General features: G+C 34.4%; 1 protein-coding gene across 2 annotated transcripts in view; it reads right to left on the bottom strand.

Moving 5' to 3' along the window:
• LOC142341090 (uncharacterized) overlaps positions 1 to 10,565 on the bottom strand; it is a 33,479-nt gene extending 22,914 nt beyond the window's left edge. For both annotated transcript variants that reach the window (XM_075391953.1, XM_075391954.1), the window contains exons 1-3: positions 10,480 to 10,565; positions 8,944 to 9,076; positions 6,208 to 6,359 (exon numbers count right to left, since the gene is read on the bottom strand). In XM_075391953.1, the coding sequence (XP_075248068.1) occupies positions 6,208 to 6,359; positions 8,944 to 9,076; positions 10,480 to 10,531 (337 nt within the window). In that variant the 5' untranslated portion in view covers positions 10,532 to 10,565. The remainder of the gene's footprint in view (positions 1 to 6,207; positions 6,360 to 8,943; positions 9,077 to 10,479) is intronic.
• Between the last annotated feature and the right edge of the window lie 9,519 nt (positions 10,566 to 20,084).

Genomic DNA, 20,084 nt, shown 5'->3' with positions numbered 1-20,084 from the left:
TCTGGTTCAATAAGTTTCTTAAATTTTGTCCGTCTGATATAGTCGGCTTTAGCAGATTCTAATTGTTCAATAAGTGAATTTTCAATATTTCCTTCTACTAGATCTAACCAATCTTGGTCATCATAACCTTCTCGGTCATCACTTATTTCAGCTATTTCTTCTATCTCGGAATAGTAATGATTATCATACTCGCTAGTTAGTTCTGAAGTTAATTTCTTTATTTGGTTTATTTGTGTGCCGTAGCCAAAACAATCAGAGAAACTGTGTATAGCATTACAGTGTTCATCTATGTAGTCTGGTGCATCATCTACGCTAAAGTCACCTTCATCATTTATATTAATAAGTTTCTTTCTTTCGCCTTTGAATTGAGCAATAATTGGATAACAGTCAATAGCTGATGCGTCCTTATCGTCTTGATGCAATACAGAGTAGTTAACTTCTTTTCCGTTAATATGAAACTTTATATCTTTAGGTATCACTTTGTGTTCTAGTTGATAAAGTTTAGCATCTGCTAAAGAAACGTTTCGGCTAAGAATGTCAGGGAACGCTAAGTTTTTGCCTTCAGTGTATATAATTTGCAAGTTTTGGAACTTAGTTATTACAACTTGATACTTAAAGAAACGGTGTGACATTTGTCCTCGTCGTGACCAAAGAAATAGAATTCGTCTGTGATCACAATATAGGTAAATTGGAAAAGGGGATCCAATAACATAAAATTCATATGTTTGTAATGCAGATATTATTCCGCATAGTTCTCTATGTTGAGGAGACATCTTTTGTTCAGCTTTATCAAATACTCTCGAGTTTGCTGAAATCATGCGTTTTCTGTCAGGAAAGCCTTGTATAAGAACACAACCTGTTCCTAAATTAGATGAATCAGCATGTATGTGAAAGGGATAGTCGTTAGAAGGAAATGCGTTAGAAATGTCGTGACAGAATCTTTGTTTAAGGTCTGTGAATACCTTTTCGTGTTCTGGTAACCACTTGAATAATGTTGTATCTTTATTTAAGTCATACAGAGGTTTTGCATCTATGTGAAAGTTTAAAATATAGGTATGATAGAAACCCATCATTCCTAAAACTTTTACAACTTCTGTTTTCGATTCTGGTGTTTTGAGGTTTCTAATATCATCTATGCGTGAAGCAATAGGCGATAGTCCGTTCTTAGATATAACATGTCCTAGAAATCTTACTTGCCGTAAGAAAAACATTGTTTTATCGGGGGCTGCTTTAAGATTTGCCTTTCGAAGCAGAGAGTGATACTCTTTTACTATTGTGAACATTTCTTGTTTATCTTTAGCTTGTAATAAGGTATCGTCTATATATGTTATGGCTTGTTTACGTTTTATAAGGGGTCCAAATGCATAACGCATTAGTTTGCTAAAGAAACTGGGTAATGGCTTAAGACCATAAAATCCTACTTGATAGGTGTACTGTCTGCCTCCTACAATAAAATTTGTAACCTTCTGTGTATCTTCAGTTAGTGGTACTTGATTATAAGCCGATGATAAATCACTACTTGTAAATATAGTTCCAGTTATTCTTGTCATTAGAACCTTTAATGGTTCGAGTGGCCAACTAGAATTACTTGTATCAGTTATAGAGTTTAGGTATCTAGCATCAATGACTAGTTTTACATAATCCTTCTTAGGTAATATGATGACGGGATTGACAAACCAACTATTCATATCATCGTTCTCATTGAGCTCTCTGATTATCCCTGCTTGAATTAATTCATCCATTAGTCTTTCTAATTTATCTCGGAGATGAATGGGTATTTTGCTTGGTCGTTGCTTTTTAAAGGTTGCGTCTTTCTTTAGGGGTAAATGGAACTTATGTTTAGTTCTGCCAATATCATACTTATGATGTGAATAGACATCCTTATCCTGAAGTATTATTTCTATCAACTCAAACAATTCATCATCAGTCAAATCACTTTGCGTGAAATCAAAGTTATCTAAGAACCTTTCTAGATACTCCATGTCCTGAACTGTATTTCCATTTTGCTTAATTACAAAATCACTAATTTGCTTTATTTATGATTCGGTTGCTTTGTAGTTTATCTCTAAACTTAGGAAACTGTTCGTTGACTTTAGGTCTACATAACTCTTTTGCTTCGGCAGAGAAGTCTGTGGCTAGTTCTCTCTCATCTTCTTTGCATTTTTCTATTAACTCACTTTCAATAATCTCGAGCACCTCTTCCTGTTCTAGTGTATTAGTTTCTACTTTTTGTAGTTTATCAATATCATCTTTGCTTGTATACACATAGATAGGTATTCCTGAATTCTTAAACGTTTGTTCAATTAGAGAAGATATCTCTCTCCAATCCATTCCGTCTAAACCACAAGCTATTTTTGGCATCGCTATACAGCGTAAATTTAGTCCTAGTGCATGATCTCTCATAGCAAGTAGCGTTGTTTTGATTGTATCAATTGTTGGCTTTTCATAGTGATTAGCCTTAGTGATGAGATTATATACTAAGTTATTATCTGCTCTGAAAGTTATTATATCACCTATATCACAGTTTCTACTTTTACAGTAATCCTTTAATAAGGGTATTCTTTTGGAGATTGTGTTAGCAAAACCTTTTCTCATTTCTGCATCTGAGGATATTGTGTGCGCTATAGGCATATTAGAGTCAAATATAGATTGGGTACGAAAATCTATATATCTAATGCAAGAATTAGTTTGGATTTGCTGTCCTTCTTGTAAATTGTTTACTACTGTGTTCAGTATGAAGCAACTGTTATAGTCCTCACTTTCTTTTAGTATTGTACTTGTAAATTCGGCACAGTTTCTAATATTGTATCTTTGTATAGGTTTGTCAGTTATATCACACATAGCATAACCTATTATTCCTCTATTTATCTGTATTGGGTGATTCTTTTGATTCTCCATAAATATGGGTAGAAATTCTTCAGGTTGTGGACAAAGTGTGTTCACAAAGACTAGGTCAGTTTTTGCAACGTTAATATGGGGCATGAAATATGTTCCTGGTGGAAATAAGGCTTGACTGGGGTGCTTTTGCTTGTGCAGTTGTGTACTTTTCTGTTGTAGAAAGATTGGTTGAGCTATATTTAAAGCAGCCATCTCAGTTATGTATGGGTAATCTTTCTCATTGTTGAGTGAGCCGTAGCAAATTAGGTTTCTCTCAGTTTTTAATTCTACTGCGGGGATATCGAAGTGAAGTGCCTTTAAAAACAAATGACAAAAATCAATACCTATTATGTTCTGTCTCTGTTCTTTAGTAACGAATACTTTATGGGGGACTGTATATTTACCGTCAGTTTCGAAGCTAGATTGAATAGTTGTGTAGCCAAGCATTCTGATTGATGAACCAGTATATGTCTTTGAATCACAATTTGTATTTTGTAAATGCAAATTTTGTCCAAGGTTTACTAAAGCAAGGTATGTAGGATGGTTGATGATAGTGCAAGTTGATCCTGGATCAATCATGAACTCTACTTCTAAACTACTATTATTTTTAATGTCTCCGGTGGCAAAATGATATAAGTTGAGGTAAATTCTTGACTTAGTACTACTTTCTTTAGTAGCGTTCGGAGACTTCAAAAGTTTAAAGGAAAGAGGTCTGTTATAGCATTTACGTAGTCATCGTCACCTTCAACGAAACTTATTTGATTTGGTTGTTGCTGAATATTGTTGGGTTTTGATTGTCTTTGTTGTAGATTGTTATTTCTATTTGGTGTATAGAAGCTAGCACCTTGTTGTGGTTGTTGCTGTTGTTGTGGTAATGGTGATTGTTGTTCAAGATTTGGTTCATTATTTCTATATGTGTTTTGCTGAGGGAAGGCTGTTCGTATGGTTGAGTGAATCTATTGCCATAACTGCTAAAAGATGTATTTTGTTGTTGATAGTTAGGCTTGTTGAACCTAGGATTATAGTTTGAGTAGCCACCTCTTGGTTGATAGCCCTGGTTTCTAGGACCATTGAATCTTGTATTGCCTCGGTTATTCTTTCTATAATCATTAGAGAATGTTATATTCGGCCTTCTTGGTTCAACTAGTTCCTTTCTCAATTTATTAACACTATCATCCATCTGTTTCTTTGTGCATCTAGAGATGGAATGACCATTGCTTCTGCAATAATCACAGAATCTAGTACTGTTAGGTCTGCCTTTTATGTTTGGGTCTCTAGGCCTAGAAGTATCTATAGCATTCACTTCATTGCTTTTGAAAAGACTGGTTAAATCGTTAATTTTGCTCTCGAGTGTCTTAAGTTTATCTATTCCTGTAGCTCCACTAGATTCTGTTGTTACAGAAAATGTTAAGTCTTTTACGACTAAGTGATCGACAAACTGTGTCCAAGTTATTGAAGGATTCTCAATAAGTTTCTCGTGCGCTTTGCGTTTTAAACCTTGTGGCCTTAGTCATCTCATAGCAAAATCTATGTATTTCTGACTTCGTTGTCTTTGTTGGATTTCTTTCTCCCTTCTTATATTGTCATCACCTTCAATACTTGTTGGTATCTTTTCTGGCCAACCTTTAACAACTCCACTCTTTATTCTATGTAGATAATTCTTTATTAACTCTCCTTTTTGCCTAAATGTGTTCTCAACCTCAAGTCTAAATCTAAATTGGTCTCTACCGTCTGTTAATCTTTTTTATAAATTCATCTTTTAAAGTATTCCAATCTGTAGTATCTGTGACTTCACTTTCAAACCATTCTAGTGCTGTATCAGTTAAAAGTGAGCCGAATAGGGATTGTTGCCTTTTATCGTAGCTAGTTTGTGCAGCGGGTGCTGTAGGCCTAGTTCCTAGTGAGAAGAGTATTTTGTTTTCTACAGAGTTCCAAAAAGAAGTGGCATCCTGATTAGGATCATTGCCTGAAAAAGATACAAGTGAAAGATTTGGATGTGTTATGGGAGTTTCAGGTGGGGGAGTAACGGCAGGTGGAGGAGTACTACCAGCAGGACTGGTCATTGTTTAAAGGACTGAAGTTATTGTATTAGAATTATTAAGAACAGAGAAATAGTTTAAATCAAAATCAAAAAAGGATTTTAGTGAGAAGCCCTTTGACTAGTTAACTTACACAAATTAATTTAATGGCTTTTCTACAATAAGTGAACAAGTTAAATTTAGGCAGGCTTCTCTGATAGTTTAAATGAACAAGTTAAATTGAGAATGCCTTTTCTATATTAAATGAACAAGTTAAATTAAAGTTGCCTCTTTATATTAAATGAACAAGTTAAATTGAAGGAGCCTCTCTGGAACCACCATTTATACTGCTGGTCCGTACATTAGATACTTAAACGACGGGGTTAATCGCGGGACCACATGTATAACTTGAGAGTTCAACCCCTAGTTCTACTCTTGGTATATAGTTAAGTATTAAAGAAAGTTAAATGCAAATATGAATTAATAAGTTATGTTAAACAGCATCAATTATGAACCGAGCATTAAGGGACAGAATAATTAAAGTTATAAGACTGAGATAGCACTAAATAGTACAGGTTGAGTTATTCTAAGTTAACTTGTAACTTAGATAGAGTTTAAGAGATGTTAAATTATAACTTAGAGAAGTTAAGTTAAACTTACCTGATTTCCAAATTTGTGCTAAGTTAATATTTTATGACTTAGAGAGTTCTTAGTTATGAACAAGTCACAAAATATTCTAAGTTAGAAAAATATCTCAAGTAGGCTGAGATTGAGCAAGGGAGCAATACGGGAGTATGATTTTAAATCAGAAGTTATTGGGACCAAAAAGTGTTGGTGGTTGAGCGTGCAAGCTCCTTTTATACTTGCGGACACGTGGTTCTCTAGTATCCTATTGGATAGAGATAATAGTGTCGACAGAGTTACCAAGGTTAAGTTGGTGTTCTCTGTGTGGCGTGATAATATCACGTCATAGTATTCTCAGTTTTAGTTAGTGATCTTAAAATAGTAGCTTATTCAAAACTACTTAGTAATTTGTTCACACGCTAAAATAGACTTTGTCCAAATCAAGTTTGTGCTTCACGCACTATAACGTAAATTCTCAAAATAGCATTAAGATTATCAAATAGTGTTACTGAGTGTAGCACACTTCAGTACAGAGCGCTCGACTAGGGTTTCCGCTTTCCTACCACGGGCATATATTATTATGGAAGATAAGAACTGTTCCCGCAATCATTCAATCCCGGAACGGGTTATGAAAAACGCTATAAACAGTAATAACGCTAAAAATACAATAATTGAGGTGAATGCTAACCAGTTCCATCTGTGCTGACAAGAGAGAACCAATTAATGAGATGATAAGAGTGTTTGATGATATCGCCCAGTGAGAACACATCCACGTCACTGTATGTCCTGTTGAGTGAAAAGAGGTCATCGTAAGACACTGCATGAAGGCAGAAAGATCGGCTGAAAAACATCACCGCATTGCTCTTTTTCTTTTAGACTGAAAAACCTTCGAGATATTTGGAACCATAATCATTGCCAACCATATATTGAAGATATTAACTCGACCCAATGAATTTGACAACACTAGAAGCTTATCGAAGCCTGTGTTATATGTGATTGTAATCACATGTAGCCCTGATTGTGGGCTCAACTCCAAACCATCTCCGATGAGAGCCAGAGGGCGGGGGATGGACAATGGGGGCACAAAAGTCTGATCATGTGGTAAAATCTGGAAAATCAGTCCGAAACAGTCGGGAAACAGTCTGATCAGATACCCCAGAGTCCGCACAAATGTCGCACAAAACGTTAACTGAGTTTACCGGTAGAAATTTTAGCTAATCTATAATCATGGCTTATAATAGAAGGGTGAAAACATTCATTAGTTTCTATTCAATAAAGTGTTTTGGTAATGGAATTATAAATCTTTGGTTTTGAAACTCAGGATTTATATTAACGTGATAAAAGTGTTGCTTGCATCATAAAAATTTCAAGAACCTCGAACATGTAGCAGAATAGGGTTTGATGAAAGAGCAAAGTCTGGAAAATAATTTGATGGATTCGATCACACAAAACTTGGACAATTTTTTGTGTCGTATTACGGTCTGATCAAAGTCGTCTTGCGTATGGAAAGGGCGATGAGTGACCATTTGGAACGCAAAAACGTTTTTTAGATCCCACATTGGTCTGGTTATCAGAAAAGTGAGGAAGATTATCTGACCAGAAATCAGAGTGGGGAAAAGGACCTGATCAGTCGTCTCTTAGATCTGGAACCTCAACCTGGGAGTTAAATTTTGTTGCAAGGTCAGTTATTTAGTTCGAAAATGCGCACGATCCGCAATACGAGCTGGTTATCGCTGCCAAAAATTATCCAGGGCGGTTAGCCACAGAATTCAAACATTATGAGAAAAAGATTCAATTGAGAAAGGAAACGTTTGATCTAACATGGATTTGTCATTAATTCAATAAGCGTTGAAAAACTGAAATTTAAAAACAGATATTATAGTTGCGCAATTGGCATAATGAATTTTCGTTAGAAGGCAGAAATAATGAAACTGCGCAGCAGTATTTTATAAAAAGTGAAAATAAATTTTTCTTTAATCGTAGAGTAATTTTTAAGGGCCTCGAAACGAAGTGTAGCAAAGCCATTGTCAAACATATGATGACGTTTCCACTTTTCTTAAGCTTTCAAAGGGTACGCCATTTGATTAATGAACGAAAACCTGATTCGGCAGGCTCTCTAGTTTCCACTGTTCGAAACAGGATGGCTAACTTACAAGAACTTCCAAGGTTCTTACGAAGAATGGTAACTTGTAACAACTTACAAGTCAGATATCTAACTTGTAAGAACTTACAAGTCTGATGGTTACCTTGTAAGTTTCTTCCAAACTTCACCATAAGGGTAGAAATAGTGATTTTGTTTATTATCTCTATAAGTGTGTGTGTGTGTGTGTGTGTGTGTGTGTGTGTGTGTGCGTGTATGTGTGCGTTTGTGCGTGTGTTTGTGTGTGTGAGTGAGCGTGGTCTGTGTACACAAAAAATTCTTTTAATGAATTCTACAAGGACCAACATGGACCCGAAGGAACTCTCAAAGAAATTTTCTTCAACTTCGACAACGACAAGAAAAACCAAAAAAAAATCTTTTAAAGATCAAAAGATTATTCAAGAAATTTTGACGAAATGAAAATCAAGTTGATTTTTTTTGGAAAAAAAAGAAGATTGAATATTGAAGGATGCTTTTGAGGTTCTTCTTCGGATGTTTAGGTTAATATTCTTCTGATGTTCTCTTTTTTGCAAAAATATGTGTCGATGCAAAAAATATGTGTACATTCATGTTCAAGGTTCTTATTTTTTTCCAGATATTAGGCAGGACGAAGGGATAAATTGTAAGAGCCTTATAAGATCGAATAGTAAGCTTGTAAGAACTTATGATTTGGATGATTGACTTGCAAGAACTTGCAAGGTTTAGTTAGCCAACTTGTAAGTTCGCCGGTAAACTTATAAGAACTTCTAAGAAAAAAAGAAAAACTTATATGGCGATGCATAAACATATAATAACTTGTAAGAAACTTGCAACTTCTTACAAGTTAACCATCCAGTCTCGAAATTGCTGACATGTATCGTAAAAAAATAATTGCCAGCGCGAAAAAATACACTCCCCAACATTTGTCCTCTGTTGCATGTCGCGGTTCCGGACAAAATAACCCCACGAAAAACCCCACTTAATTTTAGATAAGAAATAAACCACCACGGAATTAAACTACCACTTCACTTTTAACGAGCTGCGCATTTAGCGCCTTTGGCCATGCCTGCGAGACATGGCCATGCTTTAGCGGCTCGTGGGACTCAATATGAAAATATCACAACCGAACAAATATCACAACCAAAATTCAAATTTAAATTGTTTTTTTTTGTAGGGATTTATTTCCTAGACCCCGCATGGCGTAATGCAACAAAGTGTCTTTGGAGAACAAGATTTCTATTTTTTTTACCTTTGTTTACGCGTCAAACGTATATTTATTGACTGATTAAAAATATGTATACTCACTCTAGCTGTATACACTTGAGGCCGAACCATGACCATACATTGGGGAGTATAAACTGCTGTGACTTCCAATATCTATCATTCCAACCAACACTACCCTTCACTGCGGGTATGAATGATGGAGATGTTAACGCACCTGAGAAAAGCAACTACTTGTTACACATTTTACAACCAATCGCTGAAAAAATCGTATTAATCGTTGTTATAAGCTATTTAACACAAGGAGGGTTCGATTTATTTGCACAATCTTGAGGGCTGCCATCCCTATTCATTGCCAAATTTATCTGACATGGGACAGGAAAGACTCGTAAAAGCCTCCCAGAAACTTCATATATATTGATGAAGGGAAGAGTACTTAAATGGGCATTATTAGTAGAAAGAACCTGCCACGTTACACTGGCCAGACAACCTCTGGATATGTAGCAACATACGAGCTCTTTGCATATGGGCATAATGAAACAAAATTTTGGCAAGATAAACAGGAACAATTGACCATGATATCGTAAGCCGTCGAAAAAAACTGGCACTCAAAATCAAGATCTGAAAAAGGAATTTGAAGCAAGATTTTTCAGGAAAACTTGGTTACCTCAATTTGTTGACAAGGTATGCGGAAATGTTTGCCAAGAGTGCCAAAATCAGGTATCATTTATAAAGGTGCATCAAGTTTTAAGTCATTGCGGGCTATGTTTGAGGCTGTCGATTTGTTTATGTTTACAGTGCTCTGCCGTACAAAATCATTTTGTAATTTGTTACAACAGTTTGGAGACAAAGCCTTAGGCAACTAAAAAGTAGCTGTTTTAGCTTCCAAACGGAGTCTGATTTGAAAGTTAGATTCCAGAGAACAAGCAATTGATTGAACCAACTGCCAAAAACATTCATTATCTTCCCATGAAGACATAAAAGTGATGAAAAGGTAGCTCATAGAGAGATTTCAACTCTGGCAGAATTCAATGGCTACTCTGAAAACATTCAGTTTTATGGATGAGGATGTAAAGCCGTTTAAAACAGAAGTAAATGCAACATTGAAAAAAAATCTATTCAAAATTTCAGAAAAGTTTGAAAACAATTGGAATCAATTCCATAAAATTATTTTCATAAGAATAATAACACGTATTTAAGTATTTAGAGTGATCTAGAGCAAAGCAAAAAGTTTTAAATTTTTGTGAGTGTTTGTGAGTTTCAAGGAAAAAAAAGGAAATTCAAATGGGAGCAAATTTTGTTCTTTGATCAACTTCAGAATGATTTGTAAATTATTGAAACCAAGCGTAGAAGTATAGGAGCTGACCATCTAAATGCAGAAATGCTAGTCAACTTCCCGGGTCACCGATCATACACTCTGTATTATTCACAAAAATAAATCATGTTATCCACATGCTTCAATTTTAGCAAATTCTTAAAGGAAGGAAACTTCTACTCACATATTTAAGAAAGTTTGAATAATTGTGTAAGGAATTTTGAATATTTTAAGAAACTTTGACAAAACTTTGAATATTTGTGTTTTAAAAACTACCCGACAGAAAAAGTGGGGAAAACTCTTACCTTGACATAATAGCAGGGAACAAATTAAATTTGCAACTGTGATTGAGTTCATGTTTCTCGCTCTGTCAATATGTTACAATTTATTAATTCAATAATCTAGAAATTAAGTGCAAAACATTGACCTTTGGTATTATTTACGTTGAGAAACGGAATCGTGAAGGTTAATTTGACTAATAACTCTCAAAATGATGCATCTAAAAGCTAGTTTTCGCCCATTTTTGAGTGAGCGAGTCATTCTTTTGAAAAATGAAATGTAAAATACACATAACAATTTTGACCGTCTGGCTTCAGAAAGATTCATATGGTGTCTTCTCATGGTTGCAATAGGCTTTTCATTTTTCTTCAAAAGACATTTCAATTGGTATTTAATGGGACATTTTCATATCTAATTCCATACAGGCATTCGAAAGACTAACGGCTTCACATTCATAGACCCGGAATTAGCTGGAATTTTTTTTATCCCTGCAGCTTTGGAATCACATTAAACTCGATCAAAACATATGCAACGTTTGGAAATAATTTTCAGCAATTAGAAGCATCCATTCAAGTCCTTTCCTAGAAAAGAGATCATCTACTATTTTTGAAGTAATTTGTAATTTAGTGTTTTTGTAATTTATGATTGCTATGATTCAACCATATCATTTCCAAACACAATAGAGAACTGGGAACACAAAACCAAATGAATATATTTTGGGGAAGAAAACTAACTTTTTTGCACTAATGAAAGCTCCTGGGAATACGCAGGTTGTTCATTTGACAAAAAGAAAATTATCAAATTAAAAGGGGTAACTGAATCAAAGAAACAAAGTCAGTACATTCGAAGCAGTGCCACTTCAAAGTTTAGCAAATGTGATCAATATACGGAAAATATCATACTTCAGTTGGTCTATTTTTTCAGAGTGTTGGTATGTTTTTTCAACACACGCTACTATAACAGCAAAATTTGTTGCCTCAGACGGTATTGAAAAAATGGGAGATCACTGCAGAAATGCGGCGGAATTTAAGTTCTGAAGATAAATAATCAATTATAATTTGATAAATTAGGCCTAAATTTTTCCTCAAAAAATGATGAAACAGTATGTTTTTTGCCGCTTGATATCGAACGGACGAACAATTGTAAGAAAATCATCGGAAAAAGAGAAACAGCATCATTTAAAAACGACACACCTAGACGAAAATTGTATCAGTGTTTTAATTTAAATAATCAAAGAATTAAAAACATTAGAATTGTGAATAATCACAGATTCTCCTCTTGAATGAACTTCTGTTATGTAATACATCAAAGTGCTCTAAAAAGCAACAGTAGCGACCCGCGTTGATAATAGTGACCCGCATAAAAATCGGAAAAATATTATCAACTCAGTTAAACAGTACACTCGTTTGAAGTCGGAATTTTTAGCGAAACATTTTTGCACAAAATGGGTCAAACCTGTTTCAATAAGAATTTGACATAATCAACGTCATAGTAGGTGTTTTTAAAGGAACATCTTTCAAATAATAGAAAATTTAAGCTAATGAATTATTTTTTTCTGGATTTATATTTACAAGGTTTATAAGTTTAAAACAAACGCATAAATTGATCACTTGTATGCATAAACAAAAGTGAAGGGCAAAATCTTGTCCACTAGTAATAAAGTTTGGCCTAATAAAATTTCTTCTTACTGTCGTTTCGCCTAATTAAGCTTTCTATAGAGCTTTAAATTCTTTTTATGCTAAACACAGACAGTCTTTAATTATATTCCGCTAAATAGTTGCATTACTAGCAGAGTTTATAATCAAGTTAATCCTGAAAATATCACTAATATAATTACTGTTGTGAATATTAATCTGTGAATTTCATTCACAATCTGTGGGTTCTGCTTCTTTTAACCCCGAAATTTTTAACCCCTATAATTAAACATAAAGCGACTAATGTGGGAAGAATTGCTCTCGAACGACAGGCGAGGTAATTTAATTCAGGAGTCGCAGCCTTGATAAGTTTTTCGGATCTATTCTGTTTCCCCCCAGTGTTTTTTTATGACACTCAATTACAATTTATATGTTGTTATATAGCACGTTACTATGTAAGAAAATAGCACGTGCACCTGGGGGTCATTAAAGAATTATGCTCACTAAGCTGGGGGGGGGGGGAACAGAATAGCTCCAATTTTTCTTCATAGGTGCAAAAATAGTTGAGCACGCTAGGATTCGAACCAGTCACCTAAATCTCACTCACTAGAAGCACTGCCCACTCGGCTACCGTGCCTCATTTCAAATCTGCTGCAATCGATTTTTTTTCAACAAGCTTTAATTCGGAGTGAGAGAAAAAGAAATCACTCAAAAATGAAGAACGAATGCGTGAAGTCAATTCAGAAGTCAAAAAATGTTCTAAGAGAAAAGCGCAAAACGGCCAGGCAAAAACTTTTCGTAAAAAAAACCAACACGTTTACAGTAATTAATACTAACTTCGTTCGAGAGCAATTAAACGCCGTATATTTCTATCCCTATGTCATATAACCACGCAATTTTTTGACCCCAAAATCGAATTAACACCGAAATCTTTCATCTTTTTCGGCGTCCAATGCAGAAGTTCAAAGGCTGGCGATTTCTGAAATCCAAAATGGTTTTTGTTAGGTTAATGCCTTTGATCAAAAATGAACCCTCGTCAAGTGCTAATATTTTATGTGAAAACTTGATTTTAATCGAAAAAGTCTGATAAACTGGTACTTTCCCAGTGAAAAGTTTTAGACGAGAACTCAAAGTCTATTTATAGAGCAGTCGTAAATGAACGAATCAAAACAAAACTCAACCGCGCGTTCAAAAAAGTTTCATGAAATCATGATGGCTATTTTCGCTAGCAGCTTTTCTGTGCAAACTTTTTACTTAAGTATTGCAAAACTGCTTTCCAAATTAAAGGCTCGAGCAAAAGGTTTACAGACGGGATCAAATTCGCTAATGAGTCACATGGGGCTTCGACGTAAATCCGTGAGGACTTAAAGAGGGCGCCAATTCAAAAACATTGAAACGACTTCAAATTTAGATTTAAAACACACATTGAAAACAAACGGGCAGTAGCGCTAAAATTGATTATCATTTTAGTCCCTGTAAAACTCTAAAAAGTTCTGAATTCTTCCATTCAAGCTCCCTTGCTTTTTGGGTTTTTTTCGTCCGCCACAAGCTTTTACAACCTTGGTCTGCCATTTTCTCTAAAATTTTTGGTGGAAAGGAAACAGCAAACAGGTAACCTTGAATTTTGATGGTGTTTTTGAAAGCCACTGATTGAGGCAAAATCAAAATCAAGCATAACCCTATCGGGGTTACATCCTGGAGCAATAGTTTATAAGCCATCGAGTAATTGGCTGTACGTTCTTCCGTATTGTTTGGAAGAACATCATACAGACAAGCAGGGGCAATACCGAGAATTTAAACTTGAAGGGTGTAAATTTGGAAGACCTTTTTAGATGACAATTTAAATGTTCCGTTCGTGAGCCAAATTTTGGGACCCTCGAATACTGATAACATATACGGATCACCAATATTTAGGAAACGCTCCTGGTCTTCGTTTTCGCTGTCAAACAAAAAAAATCTATAAAGATATCAGTTATGTCAAAATTCCCGTCCCCTGGTTCGTGAAGACACTGTTTGCATGTTTTTTTCTTAAACGCTGCGATGTTTGACGGCAACATTTGCTGGGTTGACAGAACGAAGGATTATGGCTGCTGTGAGCGCCAAATTTTTATTCAAATTTTTGATATCCTTTATTACTTTTTTGAAAAGCCGACTTTCAAAGAAACGTTTTTTGAATGTGTTTTCTGTGATTGCGAAAAAGTTGGCCATGATGTGTATATGCGGAAACGCTGCAGATGTAGCTTTGAGATTTCGAGCAATTCCAGGCAGTGGTAGACTTTTTTACTCCATCAACATGAAATTCAAGGCCTTCTACACCTCACATTTCCTTCAACAGCCTAAATATGATCTCTATGAGGTAACTAATTGCCTAACGATTATAAAACTGTATTTAACAGATGATTCTATAGCTTTTTCTAGTAAATTTTGAGCCAATAATTTACAGATTAAATTTTGGGTACAATGACTGAGGTGTAACCATTTTATAATCACACCTCAGACATGACAGTTCAATTTTAATCTCTACTAAAAGGACTAAATAGAATTGATTGAGACTTATTTGTCCTCAATTATAGGGTGCCTAAAATCGGGGTGAAACAATATAGGGGTTATATTATTTCTGTGTTAAACTTATAAAAGGTTCAGTAAACAGGACATCAATCTGTGAATTAAAGGATTGTTAAGAATTATCTCAATTGATTATTTATCTCGAACGGTATGTTTTATTTGTTTGATTTAAATCTGAGATTGGTTATAGAAAAAATCTTTTAAAATAGGTTGTACGTGCACGTTTTACCGTATTCCTTTTCCATGTCTTTACTATTAAAGAATTAAAAAATCTCTGAGTCAGATTTATAACGTCTATGAATTTTTGTATTGTGCAAAAGCATACTGCTAAAGGACATACCAGTGCTTATAAATCGTTATTGGCGTTTATTGTGTTTCTGATCTTTTTCACATCTCCACTGTTGTCGAATCATGAAAACCCTAGTTTCCAGAACCTAAAAATCTGTGTTCAAACTTCAGGTTCGGAAATAAAACAAAAAATAAATATCATCTATAAAAATAGTTCAAAAATTAAAGAAACTATTCTAATCTCGTTATAGCTCTTTTAATAAAGTTTCAATTGTGATCTAACAAGCTTAGCATTATCAATATCATGATGTTCTTTTTGTTAACTACCAGATATTTTAAACAATATTTAATTTAATCGCGAGCTCTTTGATTATCCCTCAATGTTTTCAAAAACATGTTTAATGACAAACAGTAAAAATAATAACTAGTTAATTATTACCTTATAATTACATGTACAAAGATATTTATGATTAAGTTCTTATATTTCTTAAACGATGTTTCAAATGATTTGCTTAAAATTTTTACTCTGATTGTAAAATCGCTAAAACAGAAACGTTTGTAAATTATACGCGGAAACGCATTCACGATCTTCTTTGTCTTCCGTATCATAGAATAACGAACTTGGTTCAGCAAAATTTTGTGCAATTTTATAATTTCCTCGAACAGAAGCAGAAAGTGACCATCCCTTAGGGCTCTAATAGTGGTTCAACTATCATCTCCAATTTTCTACTCTGACTCAACAAACACAGTGAATTAAAAAATTGATGGCTTGCGATAGAACTACTTTTAAGAAAAATACCGGAAATGAGAGTTAGATCACTTATGTATAGATATTTTATGTCGCAGTTGTGCGTTATTGTTCATATGAGTTTCCAACAACCACATTTTAATGGTTTCAATTTAAATAAAATTGAAAAATGTTGATGATTTTTCACGCTAAAACAAAATACTTCGGTGACGAGGGCAGTTTATGCGCGTCTCTGTGTAATTTTCAAGTTTCGGCTTGATATATCTGAAGTATTCATAATATTTTTTATCTATCGACGTCATTATTTATCAAATCAATGCCGAACAACAGCAATTTTTAAAAGAAGCACCTGATGACTAAGTACATACATCTATGCAGGTATGTTTGTATGTTTGACTCACATCTTTTACGCTTGATTTTAAAAAAAAGCAAAAATCAAAAAACTTAAATAAAATTGATTTTTTTATTCAGATCTGTCTGTGAGACTTTGTATTATACTGAGGCAAGGCTATGAGTGGACAGACCAGTTCCCCTTACTGTTAGCGATTTTAAAACTTTTTGTGGAGTTTCTTTCGATTTGTATTCTTTCTCCCATTTCCGCTGTTGTCAACATTTTGAAACCCAAGTTATGTTCATCAATTATGTTTATCAGTAGAGTTAAAAGATAAAGCAAAAAAATCATCTGTCAGAATGGTTCATAAATTGAGGAAAAAATATCTGTCCATCGGACATACTCTCAAACAGAACCAGAAATTCTTCAATCTATCACTTCTAATAATGGTTCAACAATTTTATAACATTCTATGCGGAGGTTTGACAAATACGTTAAAATCAGATTTATATTGGCGTCATTACAATTTGGCTGCAAAGTTTCCAAGTATCTGTGACTTCTGATGAAATAATTGTTCCGACCCCTCTTGAGGGGGGGGGGGGAACTATATACAAACTGGGTTTTTTTTTGTTCAGTCAATTTTGACCGATCGATATATTCATCGTAGAGAGTTGTGAGTGGTATCATTAAAAAGCCCGTCCAGCTTAGAATATGGAATTAAAAATATTTTTTCGAATTTCGTTTCTTACAGAGTTATCGAGGTTTCAATTTTTGTGAATAGTAGACGGAAATCCGCTGTTTTTATTCACATTTTTTTTACCAAATTTTCGTCAAATTTGCTAAAATTTTTAAATATTTATAACGACAATGTTGTTGGGTTTACATTTCAATATAAAGGACGCTTGCCGATTGGTTTTATCAGAGTCTTTTGGTTATCGTGGTTTAAATTTTAGTGAATATTAGACCGATTTGCGTTTTTTATTCAAATTTTCCGGAATTTTTGCCTAAAATTTTGTCAATTTTGCTAAAATATGTAAAAATTGTTAACAATCACACTCTTGATTTTATTTTTGGAGACGAAAGGTCTTGTTGACATTTTTGATTTAATGTTTCTGGCTAAAAATTTGTCTAAATATTTCATAACTCAGCCTTTTTCATCAAAAATTGTCCGAAATAAGCTTATTTAGTCCACTTTGATTGAATTTACCGGAAGTACACACTCAAAAACAACCAACACAATCTTTTTAAACTACAAAAGGGAACTAATCCTACTTTGACTTCAATTGAGAGTAGTCGGCAATTAAACTTTGCCCGTTTTTGCTATTTTTACTCTATGATTATCAAAATAACAGCATATATTTTTGATCTTTTAACCAACAATTTATCTAGATCTAAAACATTCGAAACAATTGAGTGCTCTTTATGAACAATCAGCAAAAGCAGGGCTTGTTTTGGCCCAGTCTTGGACTGTTACAATCCAAACATAATTCAGATTGTAATCCGTCGGTCTTTTTTTTTAGAAAAAAACTCGATCTTTTTTATGTTAATTAAAGAACAGAACAATTCAAATCAAAAGCTTGCCGTTGATAGGTCTTCCCCATTGGCTTACTAAGCAGTGCCCAATTAACGTATCTAGTTTATTTACTTGAAAGATTATGTTCGTTTTGACTTTTAAAAATGTTTGATTTTTAAATAAACAATGGCTTATTCAATCTTGCCACTATTTTTCTTTTAATTTTGATCAACTTGCAGCTTAGTGTCAGCAGAGAAAAAACTTCTTCCTCGTTTTCTTTCTACTAAATTAAAACGTAATCTCTTGTGGTTTTACGCGTTAAGTTATGCTTTTCTGGCGTTGATACTACTAAATTTCACAATTTGTTTTCGATTTTTAGGCATTTGTATTTTTTCACGTTTTTCTTCTTGTTTTGTCACATTATCACACTACTGACAGTTCACATATTAAATTATTGGTGTTAAAACACAATTGAACATATAAAAGTCTTTAAGGGCTTAGATTATGGTTTTAATGGCTTCGACAACCCTTTCTCGAAGAGTTTTATTTAATTTTTCACATTTGTCTTTAACTGTAGATTTTACTTTGTCTTTTTAGTCGTATGAAATTTCCTCGATAATGACAGGTCTCACTGTTTTTTCATTGAGGAATAGATGAGTCAAAATTTTGATTTGATTAGATAGCTGATTGCTTTCATGACTTAAAAAAAAGTTTTTAATTCGAATTTTTGTTCTTTCTGTCAGTTTGTCACATAGTCTCGTTTGTTACAAGTCATATATGATATCATTGTGCTCGAGGGAAGGTGAAAATGTACAAAATTTAATGTTTTCAAAGAAATCATTGTAAATTTACTCGCTTCGACACGGGTTTTTTGCAAAAAAGTAAACTAATTTTTGATTTGTGTCTTTATTTGACGTTCTTCTTGTATTCGTAAGAATTATTCGGAATAGTTACAGGTCTCAAGGGCTTCATTTGGACGGCGAAAGAGAACTATTTGGTTATTTCTTTTTGTAAATAATGGCTTTTATGACTTTAAAATTAATTGTTTTTGAAAAATACATAAGTATTACTTAATTTTGCTGTTTCTCTTTTTTTGTGTACTTTCCGCTTCTCATTAATGAGAGTTTGCATACCACATTATTGGCGTTTGAAAAATGCTTAATTAAACATATATTGTGGGACAAAATCTGACTTGACGGCTTCGACAGCATTCTCTCGCAATTTTTAATTGAATTTTTGGTTGTTGTCTCTATTTGATGTTCTTTTTGTAACCGCATGAAAAAAATTGATTAATAGCAGGTCATAATGCCGTCCTTTAGAAGCGTATGTGATCGTAAACATGTTGGACGTTTTCAATTGCAATCTAATGTTTTTATTTACTTGGAAATTAATTGTTTTTAAAAATATAGGCCAATTTTTTATTGCTGTTTTTTTCTGTTCTTTTTTGTCTAATTGTTACCGAGCCTTATTATGGAGTGGTCCCATTTTTTTCTAGTGAAGTACAAGTTATGTTGTTTAGCGTCAGTTTTATCTAACGCTATTTTGACTTGTAAATAAGTTTTTTTTAAATGGACATAAATTTTGGGTGTAATTTATGTTTGTTGTTATTGTTTTGACCTGTTTTCCTAATAATGGCCGATGTCATCAATCTAACGCGGCATTTTTTACTCCACTGAGTTATTTGCATTGCGGGCAATCTTTTTTTTCATACACATTTCTTTTTGAAAAAAACTGTTTCTCATTTGGTAGACATTTGAGCCAAAAATGTGGATGAGCGGGGTCGGAACTTTATGTGCGAACGCACATTACCGAGCCTCCCTGTTGAAATGTAACTTGGTTAACATGGCTATTTTTTTATCAAAACAACAGATCAACAGTTCAATGAATCTTTTTTCATGAGTCCATTTCATTTTTCCACACATGAAATGCATGTTTCAATTCTCCCCACTTTGGTCAGCTAAGAATAAAAACTCGTAATTCAAAATAATTAGATGCCCTTAAATTAGAATTTTTGATCGCAGTTGTGATTTTGTGTTACAGTGTTTCCTATAAACTGGTTGAACGGCTTCAAATTGAATATCAAAATTACCTGAATGCATTTCATACTCATTTTTGGTCGAATTTTGTCAAATAATTGGTCGACTTGGTTGATTTTACAGAACCTGATTTCCGAATTTATCACTAAATTACCCAGGATGAAGTCCGCGACCCAAGACAGGTATTGGCCAGACCGACCATACCCAAAACAGGCATTGGCCAGACCGACCATACCCAAAGATAGGTATTGGCCAGACCGAACAGACTTTGGCCACCATTGGCCAGACTAAACAGACTTTGGCCACCATTGGCCAGACTGACCAGACCTTGTCCAGACCATTGGGCAGACCGAGCAGACCATAGGCCAGACCGTTGCCCAGATCATCAGCCAGACCGTTGTCCAGACCAACGGCCAGACCGAACAGACCCTAGGCCAGACCATTGTCCAGACCGTAGGCCAGACCATCCGCCAGACCGTTGTCCAGACCATCCGCCAGACCAAGCAGACCTTTGTC

The sequence above is a fragment of the Convolutriloba macropyga genome, chromosome 6 (assembly GCF_964194025.1).
Source record: "Convolutriloba macropyga chromosome 6, txConMacr16.3, whole genome shotgun sequence".
In the NCBI taxonomy this organism is placed as follows: domain Eukaryota; kingdom Metazoa; phylum Xenacoelomorpha; order Acoela; family Convolutidae; genus Convolutriloba; species Convolutriloba macropyga.
The sequence above is the reverse complement of the archived record's forward strand: the minus strand, read 5'-3'. Positions and strand labels throughout refer to the sequence as shown.